This window comes from Brachyhypopomus gauderio, chromosome 5 (assembly GCF_052324685.1).
Source record: "Brachyhypopomus gauderio isolate BG-103 chromosome 5, BGAUD_0.2, whole genome shotgun sequence".
Classification (NCBI taxonomy): domain Eukaryota; kingdom Metazoa; phylum Chordata; class Actinopteri; order Gymnotiformes; family Hypopomidae; genus Brachyhypopomus; species Brachyhypopomus gauderio.
The window spans coordinates 14844225-14857842 of record NC_135215.1 but is presented as its reverse complement, the minus strand read 5'-3'; the positions used below and the strand labels follow the sequence as shown (position 1 = coordinate 14857842).

The window sequence follows — 13618 nt, the reverse complement described above, 5'->3', positions numbered from 1 at the left end:
TGAATCTTCATTGTGTCTCTGTCTTTTTAAGGCATTAATCAGCTTGGAGATTACCTTACTGGGGTCTTCGGCAGCCATACATCTCCTGCTCACATGACCATCTTCCCCACAACGGTAACAAAAGAACGTCTCTTTTCGACTTATCTCCATAACCCTTTCCTGTGGGTTTCTCTGGGCTGAACTGGGGAACCTTGCTGTAGCATCATGGCTTTGTTTACTTTTCTGCCCTTTTTGTGTAACATCTTTAAATGTAACTGCCATGGCCTGGAGTTGGTGTTGCACTTCAGTCACTTGTTTCCGTAGACACTGGACGGCGTCCCTTTCTTCCTGGTTGGCTGCTTTGTTAGACTGCCTTGGTTCATCTTCCACATGGGCTGGTGCAACATCCAAAGTTTTCATCGACAACTTAGAGATTTTTGCCTTCAGCTGTTCAATCTCATTTCGCAGTTTGGCTGTTTCAGAAGGACCTGCCAGGGTATCCTCAGTGGCACTAAACTGTCGCACTGTAGCTTTGGATGTTACAGTGGTGGTCTTTCGTCGCACCAGCCGCCTATCCTCTTCCTCACGTACTTCATTTAACAGCTCCAAGAATTTGGGAGGGCACTTTCTGCGCTCTCTGATTCGTAACTGCACCAGCATCAGTTCTGACTCGGTGGCTCCTCTCAGCAGTTGCTCTATACGAGCCCCATCTCGCTGAGTCGGTAGAAGTCCTCCTTTCTGTACGACCTTGGTTAGAGCTCGCTCAATTCGTCTCAAGAAATCTGACAGTTTCTCTCCAGAGTGCTGTTGCATAGATCTGAAAGCTATGTACATGTCTTCTCCAGACTCTATAGAGCCAAATACTTTCTCCAATGCTGCTATATAGTCTTCAGGGGTCGCATCCGGATCATTAGCCCGGACTGCTTGGGCTATATCGAAAGCTGGACCCTTTAAACTCTCTACTATCCTTTTTCTCTTTTCACGATCTGGTAGCTCTATTTCCTCTACCATCAGTCTGGCTTGATCCAACCAGACATCAAGGCTTTCTTCCCCAGCTGGAGTTGGGACAATGCCTGAGAAGGCTCTTAGTCGTCTGAATGCATGGCTGTCATATAAGGGTCTCGCGGACCTGTCAATGAGGGTTTCAACTACCTTGAAAAAGGTCTCCATAGGAATGGACGACGGAGTCTCTGGCTGAGCAGATTCCGAGTAGGGGTGATCTAAGGGGCTAGATACTGATTTGGAAGTGACAGGGGGGATGTCTTTGGTCGCCATTACTACAGGGGTTACATAATCAGGTCCACTAAGTGGCCATGGCCTACCCCCATCTAAAGGGGGTATCTCACGGGGTACATGCTCTGCACTAACCTTACCTTTGCACTCACACAGTACTACCAGACTATGGGTCTGTGGCTCAAATAAGCGCCCTCTTACACGCACCCTCCCCAAAGCTTTAATTTGTTCCAGGGTTTTCTCAATATCCCCGATCTCAGTATCTTCCGGAACCTGACTCACTACTAGGGCATGGTTTGGATCTACACCCTCTCCCTTACACCAGTTCTGCAGCAGCGACATTTCAGGATCACTTAGAGTACTAAACTAAAATGTAGAAGGTCAAGTGTTTTTAAGGCCCACAAATAATAAGAATAATTAAAAAAAAGTCCACTCACTGGATATATGAAAGGCAAACAATACAGGGAAATTCACTTACTAGGCTTACAATAATAATTACTATGATTGTGTATAAGAAGGTATACACAATTTAGTTAGGTATCCCAGCGGTGCCTCCAATTTATGTAGCCCTCTGTTGCCGCAGAGGGGGTGGTGTTTGTGATTATACTGAGTTCGTGGGTGTGGTTCTCACCTGCTAAGCTCCAGTTGTTACTAGTTAACTTAACTTTGCCCGATCTAACTCTATGACTCATACCAACCATATACCCATAGAGTGGACACAGACAGTTTTACTAGCAGAATGTATTTTAATTATATATTAATATTAATTATATAAATATATTTTAGCTATAAAGGAAAATAAATACCAAAACACAATCCCAAATGTAGATATTAAATTAACAAAATGATTTAGCTTTAGAATCTGTTATAGTACTCAAATTCTGTGAATAACAAAATATTCTGCTATAGTTAGATAACTGCGATGCAGTTTAAAAGCTGTAAGACTTCTAGAACCAGCTCTAACCAGATTGATGGTTTCACTTAAATATAACAGTGTATAGAAAATACAACACAACAGAATCTAAGTCTAGTACTTATCTATAAATTTAGTGTGACCGGTCACCCTTCAATAACTCTTAACGCTTTTGTAAAAGCTGGCATAAAAATAATAAAATAATAAAATGGTGCAGGCCTGTTGAAGTGCAGTATGTAACGAATCCTTGGCTTTATATTCGGACGGTACACGAATCAGTGCTTAGGTGTAGTGCGCTCACAAACTCGGGCTCCCGCCATCTTTGAATGCAGTGGAGATTGTAATGGTGGCTGAGGAACTCCGAGCATTCCGGTAACTCGGAGCGCTATCGGGTGGTGTTTTCGTCCCGCGGAGGCTAGACTGAGGAACTCTGGGTGTTCCGGTAACCCAGGGCGCTATCAGCTAGCGGCTTGTCTCACTCGGCTGACAAACGTGCAGTCTACCGTTCAACACACTCGCCGATGAACGGCGAAATAGCTAGCGCTAACGGTTAGCAGAATGCTAATATTGCTGAAACTTCAATTAACCGTATAAACACGGCAGGGTGACTCTACTGCTCCTCAAAACCTAACGGGTAGCAGTTAACTCGTTTAAACATACAAATAATTAAAACTCGGACACAAAATTATATTTGGGTCACGAAAAAACCATGTAAAATCTCAGTGTGTCTCTCTTCCCTCAATCTCACTCTGACTCCGACTAACGGACTCCGCTCGCGCTTCAGTGTGAGTGCCCTGGCCCCTCCCCCACTCTGATTAGAGAAAAGGGTTGATAGATGGTCTCTTTCCCAATTACTGTTCATAGCTCTGGCAGTAAAGTTAGTATTGCGAGCAAATGGGATTCCTCTACACTTCACTCTACACTGGCATAATAACTGAGTTAGTTAGCTACACCCTATCAGCTTAAAAGTCTCACAAATTAGAACATATTTTAACAAAACATATTTCAATAAATGTTTACTCTAGAAACGTTAGACTAGGGTTACTGGTTTAACCCTGGGCTACATAGGTTAATATAGAATTTGTTTTTGCATTTTGTATCAGTGGTATGAATAAATAAATAAATGTACAAAACTAGGAATTATATCACAATATGTCCGTTACAACATTTTCCGAACGTGTGCTTAAGGTCTTTTACAAACATATATTTTGAAAGCGAAACACATCTTGGTCTTTCCGGTTTTTTCCTTATTGATGTTCGGGTGGACAAACCTCCTTGCTCCTTAGCAAGCCGCTGTGACTTCGTGATCTACATATCATATTCCAATAGAGTATTTGGGAAATGTGCATGTGAAGATCGGGGAATCTGCGAAGACCAACGTGAAGTTTCCGCGTATCTTTATACCGGAAGCATTCCAGACTTGCACAAATCAACAACAATGGACGATGTACACGTACGAATATGTGAGCACGAAATTATTAAGTATGATCTGGAAATAAAAGCTCTCATACAGGTATGAGCACCAGGTCCTCTGACTCTTTATATCTGCTTAACTGTCTTACCGTCGGCATGTAGATGGAGTTGGAGTTTCAATGCTGATTGTACCGGCGGGTAGTTAAAAGGATGTAAACGAGGCAGCTGGTCACGTTTACCTTGTCAGTTTGGGTTGTAATGTCTATAAATAAAAACTGCGAATAGATCTTTTTTACTTTTTGTGCATGTACATAAGTCAGTCGAGTGTACATTATAGAAATCAGTCATACCTTTCTTTCTCAGACTAATGCACCCGAATCCATGCACGTGTCTGAATTATTCCAGGATATCAGCGAATGCGCCGGGCCACAGAGTGAACTGACTGACTTGAACCGCAAAGTGAAGGAAAGATTTAACCACCTTCGACTGCGACTTCAGGTGGGCTGCGGACATCTGCTTCACGAAAATAGTTTTCTCGTTGCGTGGGCTCATGTGCAGTGCAATTGTGTCAGCAGGATCTGGAACAAATGGGAAAGGAACAAGATAAAGAGTCTGACAAGCTGGCCTTACTGAGAGAGGTGGAGGGCCATCGGAAACAGATGCTTAGGTGAGGACTCTGAAAGATATTAAAAGGTAATAAAGAAATAAGTTGATGTAGATAATAAGTCAGTTTATGATAAAGGTAATAAAAAAAAGGAAATTGGAAGATTGTTTACTTTAATGTGGCTTGTATTTCAGTAATGCTCTGAAATCTTAAGGAGCAGGAGTTCATTCTCTCTGTAACAGATCCATCTGTCTTACAGTAACCAAACTGCCTGGAGAAAAGCCAATCTGGCCAGTAACTTGGCCATTGACAAACTGGAGAAAGACAGTTTGCTGAATGTTGGAGGCACTGAAGCAAAGCAAAGGTAATTGTATGGAAAATGTATATCAAAAGGGTTCACTTTTAATTAATTACATTTGTAAGGCAACTACGTGTTAGTATGATCATATATGTTCACCTATAAGTGTTTAACTTATTTATATTGCATGTTTATCTGTGAATATTCATTGGATTAATAAAAAAATTATGACTTTAATGACTGTAATGCAGGCGTGATATAACTAAATCAAAGAGGAGTGTTCCAGATTTGAGCAAATTTCAATCTGAACTTGCTGGAACATGAATTTAAGTGACAGTACCTTTATTCTTCAGATTCAGATACGTTGACAGCTAAATTTAAAGAAGACATAAATTACAATACATTTAATCTGAAAAGAGAACAAAGAAGGGACCATAATGCTGCGTTTGAATGCTGTTTTATATGAAGAAAATTCCCCCCTGGAAAAAAATTGTTTCCTTTCCTAATTAACTGCAATAAATAAATTTAAAAAACTGAGACGACAGTACAGCTTTAGAAACGCAATAAACAATAATATGTTTACTAGATAAATTCTTAAGCAAAATAAGGTTCCAACAAAATGAGGTTCACAGCTCCGTGTTCCTTGGAAGCGGAATATGTAAACCACGTGGAGGGCATCAAAGGACTGAATCTAAACTAGCTAGCGGTGGTATGCTAACGACAGCTAGCGTTGCCACAGCGGGCGGAAATTATCATACAGTTAAGCCCGCCCACTAAGATGGAAGATATGATTGGTCAATTTTGCTGTCATTTGAAACTGGTATTGTGCTGAATTATAACTGCCAGGCCCTCTGTAAACGAACAGCGGGCATCACAGTCCTGATAGGGGGAGACACAGGCTCACAGGCTTCCACTTAACCCCTCACCTTACAACACAGATTGAACAGACACGGGTGAATAATTTATTTGCTTATATTTCTGTAATTGTTTAGATGTCAATTGTCAAAATGTAAGTAGATAAAATTTTTTATAAATTATATATATTTATATTTTAAGAATATTTTAGGCCCTCTGAAAGGGCATAGAGGGCCCTGACGGTTCCCCACTGCTGTGCAGAGATGTAGAGATCTGAAACATTTGCACCATTGACTGTAGAGTGGGAATTCCTTGTGATGTAACACTGAGCAGCCAATCCAGACATCTTATAGAACAGCATTTCACATTACACAGTTGATATATACAATGGCATGGCATTGTACTGTATTTGGACTGGCAAGAAAAATGTAGTATTGTTTGACCTCTTGTGTATAATCTCTTTGTTGACACACTGCTGTAGAGATGTTTTTAAAGAAGTTAAATGTTAAAATGCAACCTGGGTTTAAAAAAAATCTTTTATCCGATCATATGAATGACCATCTATATTCTTTAAACTAATTCTATTTAATTTCAGTTGTTGGGATTTACCTTTTCACACAAACAAAGGCTATTCAAAATATGACACATAGGCAATTGTTATTCAAAAGAAATTCGCACTACAAAATGGGCAACATCAACACAGTTTTATTCACATTCATTGTCTGTCACATTATCTTGTTTTGGTGCAGTTACTCTGGGACTTTGAGACAGGCAGCATTGAGCCCTAGTATTGCATCATTAATGACATGTAATTACCTGTAATTCATTATATTTGGACTTCTTTACAATGACATCGCAATGAATAAAAATTTTGTGTACACAGGAGATTTTAGAAAATAGGGTCATGAGGTTGCTGTCCAAAAATAACAGCTGTTCAGTAGAGGGAGGAAAAAAATCTTCACTCTCTTCTGTCATCCAAATTCTGTGAAATGTTTTGAGTGTTTTTGTCTTTTTTCTTTCATTCCTATAGTTAAAAATTTCATGATGGGGTGTTTTGCTTGTATGTCATGTAAAAACAACAACCACAGAAAATCAAATCCTTTAAAAATGTAGATAGCCCACAATGCCATCAGAACAACAGCTCTTGGTCCTGATGATGAGGAAGTAATCAATGTTGATGCATGTTGTGTCTCCACTCAGAAAGGTGACCAAAGAGAGTCTGGCTCAGACCTCCAGTGACATCACAGAGAGCTTGATGAGCATCAGCAGGATGATGTCACAGCAGGTGATGCAGAGCGGGGAGACCATGGGCACACTGGGTAAGCACACCCAGGAAGTCCCCTCCTCCCACACTGCCAGTGAAGCAGAAATATAGATTTTAGTTTTTCTTTTTACCACGCTCCCTTAAACTCCCCCTCCTTTCTCTAGCTACTTCTTCAAGAACGGTGCTTGAAACCAACGAAGAGTTTAAGGCCATGACGGGGACCATACAGCTGGGAAGGAAACTCATCACCAAATACAATCGACGGGAGCTTACTGACAAGCTGCTTGTCTTTCTGGCTTTGGCGTTGTTCCTGGCCACTGTACTGTACATTCTGAAAAAGAGACTGCTCCCTTTCCTCTGAGCAGCTCCCGAAATTGCATACTGACTAAGTTTAGTGTAGACTGAACGCAAGCTTGAAAATGAGCATGAATTTCAACACTAAAGGGCAGTTTTCCAGGCAAAGGTTAAACCGAGTCTTGGATTAATGTTTTTAGTCTTTGTCTCGCTTTAACTGATAGCTGGAGAAACTGCACTATTTAGGATGGAAATACAGTGTAACTTCTCTAAAGGATGAATTGCAAAGTACGTAACCACAGGCCTTTGGTGGACATACTAACCATTGAAGTAATGTGACAAAATGCACTATTAACATTTTCCTTATTTAATACAGATTTCATTCCAGAACAAGACAACTGATAAATAACTGGCTAGTAATTAACAAAGGCAACAAGCTAGCATTGTCTGAACCCAGTGGTGAATGTGTTATATGGGTGATGTTTATTTTTGTTATAGAAATTGAGTCAAGAGAAATTTACAGTTTATGCAGTTATTTTTTAGTTTGGATATGAATATTTTCATTCATTTGTCATCATCTGTCAATCTATAATGTTGTGTTTAGGAGCTGTGTTTATGGTAAACATTACTGAAAATATTTATAAAATTAAATATTACAATTCAGCATTCCAACAGATGATTTTATTTTTTTTTCCAAACAACCACTTCTGGTCCTTTGGTTTTTCTGGCATTGTGGACCATTCGGCCTCATACTACCCATGATCCTAAGCTAAAACCTTATACCGTTAAAATGTTTTTTTAAACATCATCAAAACATTTCCAAAAACCGCAGACTGATCTGTGAAGGTCTTCAGAACAAATCCAGTTATTAATGGCCTGGCCATTCTGTAGCTCCGCAGCTATTTCCATGGCGGGCACTGCAGCCTGTCACGGGATCACCTACAGCAATGAGTGACCCAAACCGCCATCGTGTGTGCGGGGACACTGACAGCTGTTGTGCTGGCATTGAAACAGCTGCAGTATCGGAGAAGAAAAGCTGGAAAAAGCCCTGCCTGCAATCTCAGCACCACAGATAAAGAGGCATGCAGCTCTGTCCTTTCTCCGATAAGAGTCGGAAGAGCTGATTGTTACCACCCCCACCCCCCAACCCTCAAGCTTCCTCACTCTTTCTTTTCTTTCTTTCTTTGCTGCTCTCTTTCTCTGTCTTTTTCTCCCCATGGTGTTATGTTCCCCTCTCTTCCTGCCTCCCCGTTTCACTCTTCCTCTTGCGTGCGCAACCCCTCCGAGTTCTTTCCTTCTCCCTTTCCATTATGAGTGGAAGATGAGGTCTGTTATTTTTAGAGTCGTGCGTCCATGTTATCTGACATGTTCTTTTCAACGCCTCCAAGAGCGGCTCGCCATCGCGCCTGTCTGACCTTCCTCTCGACCCCCTCACCGGTCCCTGAAACCTCCTGAGCAGCCGGGAACTAGCAGCCGTTCAGACTGTTCACTGAAGTCATTCAGATTTAGAGCCAGACCTTCGTCTGTTTATGCAGACAGAGCTGAAAAGCAAACTAGTTCAGACTAACATGCTGGGAGACTGCAGAGATGTCCAAGGACTGTCTCTTACGCTTCTGAAGTGGCTACAATTCTCTCTGGCCTCTTCCATGCCCGTACACCCCTGCCACCCCCCACTCCAACTCCCTACACTGTAAAGAAACTACTCCCAATAACCATGTGCTGTCAGTTGTGACACCGATTGGCAGAAATCAGATGTGGATCGTTTTGGGTTTATAACAATCCGTGGGGAGTGACAACCTTTAGATTACCGGATTCGATCGCTAATTCTTTTCAAGGGGATAGCGTAGCAAATCTGGTGATGCAAATGGAGGATAACCGATTCCAACAGTCAATCAACGAAAGCCATTCACTGAAATGCGTGCTGCAGGCCGCGCGCTTTACTGGGAAGACATGTCAAATCAGATTCGCATGCGAATATACGAGTGGTCTCTTACTCAAATAAATATTTGCGGTTTTGGATTTGTATCTTTAAGGTGCACGCTGTTCCAGTTTTTCTCTACCCAAACGTAGCAGTCATAGTAAACTATGCCAAGTGGTCGATGTCTTACAAAACAAAAACCTTCTAAGACGATTTAAGTAGCGACCGATTATTAAACGTTAGAACATCTGACAAGTAGGTATAAACTCATCGTTACTGCCCGCAGTGCTTTGAATGAAAATCCTTAATAAGCGCTTGAAAGATTTTCGATGACGTTAAACACGCTGGAAATGTCTTCAGAGCAGACGTGTTATTGTTTTGTTATTAATGGATAGATTTATTTGGCAACTATACTGTTTGCGCGCTTCTTGGCTGGTGGAAGCCCAAAAGGCAGGAAGCACGGCGCTTCAAGAACATCGCTGCTTGAAAACACTTACTCAGTGTTATCACTGAGTATTTCATTTTTGGGGGAAAAAATATGAAATCGTTATTATTATTGTTGTTGTTGTTGTTATGTACTTCTACCAGAAGAAAGGTTAGTTTTTTAGGCGTTTTTAGTTTTGTTAGGCCTATAACTTATAATTACATACGTAATTAAGTTGTTGTTTATTGTTATTGTTATTGTTATTATTATTGTTGTTGTTGTTGTTGTATTAATGTAATGTAATAATAATAATAGCATTACTATAGTGTTTTTCTTTTGTTTATTTTCATCCTTATCGAAAATAATAAGCTAAGATAAATTAATAGTAGTTTTCCAAACCACGTCATTATAAAATTTTTTGCAAAGACTTTATTTTTCAGTTCACAAGATTACAGATAATGTATATTGAAATGTACTGTATTGAAATTACATTGCATCCATGTTTCAAAATGCATTCTGCACATCCTCTGACATTACAATATAGCCTTCAAAACCTGCGGCGTTTCCCTCAGGTTTCACAGGGTTTAGTTGCTAAATCTACGTGTTTTTGACACTTCTGAAGTGTGGGTCCGCTTTGAGTGGAATCCCAAGTCAAATGAAGAGTTTGACTAGTAAAAAATAAAATAAAAACGAGACACATGAAAATGTTTTCGGTAACTAGGCCTGTAGAACAAAACGCTGTACAACATCATTCGCCCCCATTACTTTCACCTTCATTTAAACTAGTAATAGTAAACATGTTGATTCAGAGGATAAATTCGATGCATTTACAAATGTACTTAGTCACGCGTAAAAATTAAGTTATATTAATCCCATTTTAAAGAAGGCCTACCTACAAAACAGCTAACCAAGTTTGATCCAAAGCTTAATTCACAGCAAATTACAAATACCCATGAATAATTAACTACTATGGGAAGCATTCGTGCAGTTTGCAATCTTCGTTCTGTTATACAATTCAGCGTCTCCTTCACCAGGCACGGATGCCATGTAACGAGGACACCCCACTGCTAGACGGAAAAGACGGTTGCACATTATTTAGATCGCCGACTCCAAAATTCATATAATTGGTGTTTGACGGTGAAGACTGGATGGAGGGCATGCTCGCGGCAGCGGAGTAGTTGCACGTGTAGTTTGTATTTCCTGGGCTCGGGAAGTTACTGAAAGCAGGGTAGGTGTTGTAAGTGAAATGGTTGATTCCCACGTTGTATGACGCGTTGTAGGTCGACGTGTCCCCCAGGCATGGCTTCCCATCACGAACCAACACGGGCACCGATATGCGTCTAGGTGGGGCAATTCCCACCATCTCCAGCGTTTGGTCCTGACGCTGCCTTTTGCATTTGTAGCGCCTGTTCTGAAACCAGATTTTAACCTGGGTGGACGTGAGTTTAAGTACGTTGGCCAAGTGGTCTCTTTCAGGTGCCGACAGGTACTTCTGTTGTTTGAAGCGCCGCTCGAGCTCGTACACCTGCGCCTGAGAGAAGAGCACGCGCGGCTTCCTCCGTTTCCTCTGTTTAGGTCGGTCCGCCTCATCCAGCTTCAACTGTTCCACAGGTTCGTTGTGTGAGCAGCTAATATCTGAAAAAAGAGTGACATGTTTCAATTGCAGGGCTTTGCGCGTGAGAAAAAAAAGTCACTTGAGAGAAAAAGAAGCGTGCTAGCTAGGTAATCGATATCATTCAATGTGTAAAAAGAAGACTGTTAAATGGTTTGAAGTGATTTGTTTTTGGTGACTTATGGACTCTACTTTGCTAGATTATGGTAATAATATAATGACATAAGTCATAACGTAAATCAGCCTAAGCCTACTTGTTAGTCGTTTGTCAAATTGTTTAGTTGAAAATTTTGATCACAAAAAAGAAATGTCATAGCAACACCGTAGGCCTATATGTTTGACATAAAAAAATGTTTACAATGAAAAACACGTTTAAAGAGAGCAGACATGGTCAAGAGCCCGATGGTAAAAGGCGATTTTTGATAAACAACATAAAACTGCGACCAAAGGAAAAGAAAATGCAAATGATAAACCCTCTAGATTATTTTAATTTATGAAACTCGTATCTTCTGATTTTGCAATGCATTATTCGTGTGTGTCTATCTGACTTATATCCGAAGACAGTAAATGTCCAAATGTGAAGTCGTGACTGAGTTTTAAGGTCATGACAACAAATCTTTAAAGAAATGCCACAAGTATTAGATTATGTAGAACATATGGCCTTTATAAGTTTGCGAAAAAAATACTAAGAAGCAATGTCTGTTAGGAATTCTAAAAAAATAATAAGATTCTACATTCTTTCAGCTTCCTCTATTTAATATAAAGAAGTTTTTAAAAATATCGGTTCCAACTCAGTATTAATAGTATTACCTTTTCTCTCTTTGGCGTCAAACGTGTCATCCGTCTTTGCGTCCTTGGCCAGATCCATTTCTAAGAAACTTTTCCCATAAAAGGCAGACGCGAAGTTCAGAGATGCGTTTTTGTTGCCTTTGTCTTGGTCATCGTCCCCGAAGAGAGCTGCTCCGGTCGGCATATCCATGAACGGCTCTTGTTTGAATGTGGCCATCATGCAAGACGAGGTCGGAAGTGCGGTGTCCAGTCGCTGTGACATTTCTAACGAGACCATGTCTTCGTGGTTTTGTTCCAGGTTCAAAATGTCTCTGACAGAAAAAGGAGTGGAGGACATTTGACTTGAAAACATTGTCATGTATCACAAGTCCTCTTCAATTTCCACCTCTGAGCAATCCTTTGTCATTTATAAGGGTATCTTTATTAAACGGAGTTAATCAAATGGTGGCACACTGATATTTTTCGAGGTAATATTTCACCAAAATGGGCATCGTTCTGTTCGTCTTCTGGAGCCTTACTTTTGGGGTCCTGGGACAGAGGAACGCATGTTGGTGTGTAGTGAAGGAGGGACCAGCGCGTAATAAGTTTGATAAACTCTCATTGGTCACTTCAGTTTCGGTGACGCGGTAAATTAAAAGAGGTCTACGCATTAAAAGCCTCACTAGTCATTAGCAACTTTACGCATGACAACTGTCCGACTGTTTCGCGCCTATTCGTTATAATCGTATTTTGCTTATTTTGTTTTTTTTCTTTTTGTTTACCAAATTTGCAAACCATTGTGGTTATCAAGAATAGTTATTTTCTCTATAAAAACCTTATACACTGCCATTTTTCATGGACTATTTTTTTGGTCTTTTTCTAATTTTACTGGCTATTCTGTTCAGTGCACAGTACTATACTAAGACAAGCCTCTTTGGCGTGCAGAAAAATGAAAAGCGTTAAGTGTCATCATAATCACTAAGTACCCGGAAGGTCCTTAGACTGTTTGTTGTCGTTTCCGTAATTGTTAGTAATATAAGGGCGTCTTCACCAAGGGTCCACACCATGCCACGGTGCTGGAATCTGAAACCTGCAATGACAAAGCCAACTGTGTGCCAATGAAAGATCCCGGTGCCCCTAGTTTTGTTATCAGGACGTGATAACAGATGACAACAACCCAGCACCACCCACGCCCAACAGCCGGGCCTTCAACGCTATGTAAATTAATCCAGTATATAGTCAGTCTATGTTGCCTCAAAGTCATTCGGTTAGACTTAACACCTGTATTCTAATGTTTCCTGTAAAAGACAAAAACTGTCCAACTTGTGCTAGTGACGTAATGAGACGTGAAATTGAGATTGTCAAAACTATTAACATATTTAGTCTAAAGATTTAAGAACTGAGTTTTCAAAATAGTTCACTGGATCCAAAATGTATCAACAGTGTACGTCTTTTTTACACGACCAAATGAATTATGAACCGTGAGTTATATAATGTAATTAAAACATTATGTTAATGAAAATTAGGAGAGTTTTCTGTCCAAATTTTGTTCCTCTTCACTAACACTAACGAAGGCTTAATCGGGTTTTCGAAAGATCTGGCACGATTTGCCTACCCTAGACGGAGAAGAGAGCCTCAATTACTCATGGGTGATGCTCGTGGAGTCGGTTCTGGGAGACAGACACTATTATCGTTTGTTTTATCTCTAACTGTTGGTGCTACAGCGTAAATGGTCCACGTGTCTCCGTCTCCGAGTTCGTGTTTATAGTTGTGGGGAAAATCTGTGCTGCTAGGCCTCAGGACGGGCGACCCTGATGAATGAACGTAGGCACTTTTGTGGATCAGAGAGTCAACACTCCCGTGTCCATCGCAGCAATAATTGGTGAAATAACGTAAACTCGCCGCAAAGCATATGGAAACTGCTTTTTATCAAGATGATTTATTAACGATCTCCTGTCCGCCGTTCTCTGTGAGTCACATCAGTTGGTGGCAATGCTAATGACGAATGAAACCTTTTTTAATATATATAGGAAAGGGTTCATG

General features: G+C 40.6%; 2 protein-coding genes across 3 annotated transcripts; one reads left to right on the top strand and one right to left on the bottom strand.

The window, feature by feature from the left end:
• Positions 1-3375: 3375 nt before the first annotated feature.
• On the top strand, positions 3376-7521 carry bnip1a (BCL2 interacting protein 1a). Of its 2 annotated transcripts, none has more exons than XM_077004549.1 (6): positions 3376-3638; positions 3902-4036; positions 4114-4205; positions 4402-4506; positions 6496-6614; positions 6724-7521. In XM_077004549.1, the coding sequence occupies exons 1-6, from the start codon at positions 3564-3566 to the stop codon at positions 6918-6920; spliced, it is 723 nt and encodes a 240-aa protein (XP_076860664.1). In that variant the 5' UTR covers positions 3376-3563; the 3' UTR covers positions 6921-7521. The 2 variants fall into 2 exon arrangements, with proteins under 2 accessions (XP_076860664.1, XP_076860665.1); XM_077004550.1 differs by having other exon boundaries at positions 3380-3638; positions 3944-4036.
• A 2091-nt stretch (positions 7522-9612) lies between these two features.
• Positions 9613-12174, bottom strand: nkx2.5 (NK2 homeobox 5). The gene is made up of 2 exons (XM_077004548.1): positions 11618-12174; positions 9613-10830 (listed from the first exon to the last, which is right to left on the bottom strand). The coding sequence occupies exons 1-2, from the start codon at positions 11952-11954 to the stop codon at positions 10223-10225; spliced, it is 945 nt and encodes a 314-aa protein (XP_076860663.1). The 5' UTR covers positions 11955-12174; the 3' UTR covers positions 9613-10222.
• Between the last annotated feature and the right edge of the window lie 1444 nt (positions 12175-13618).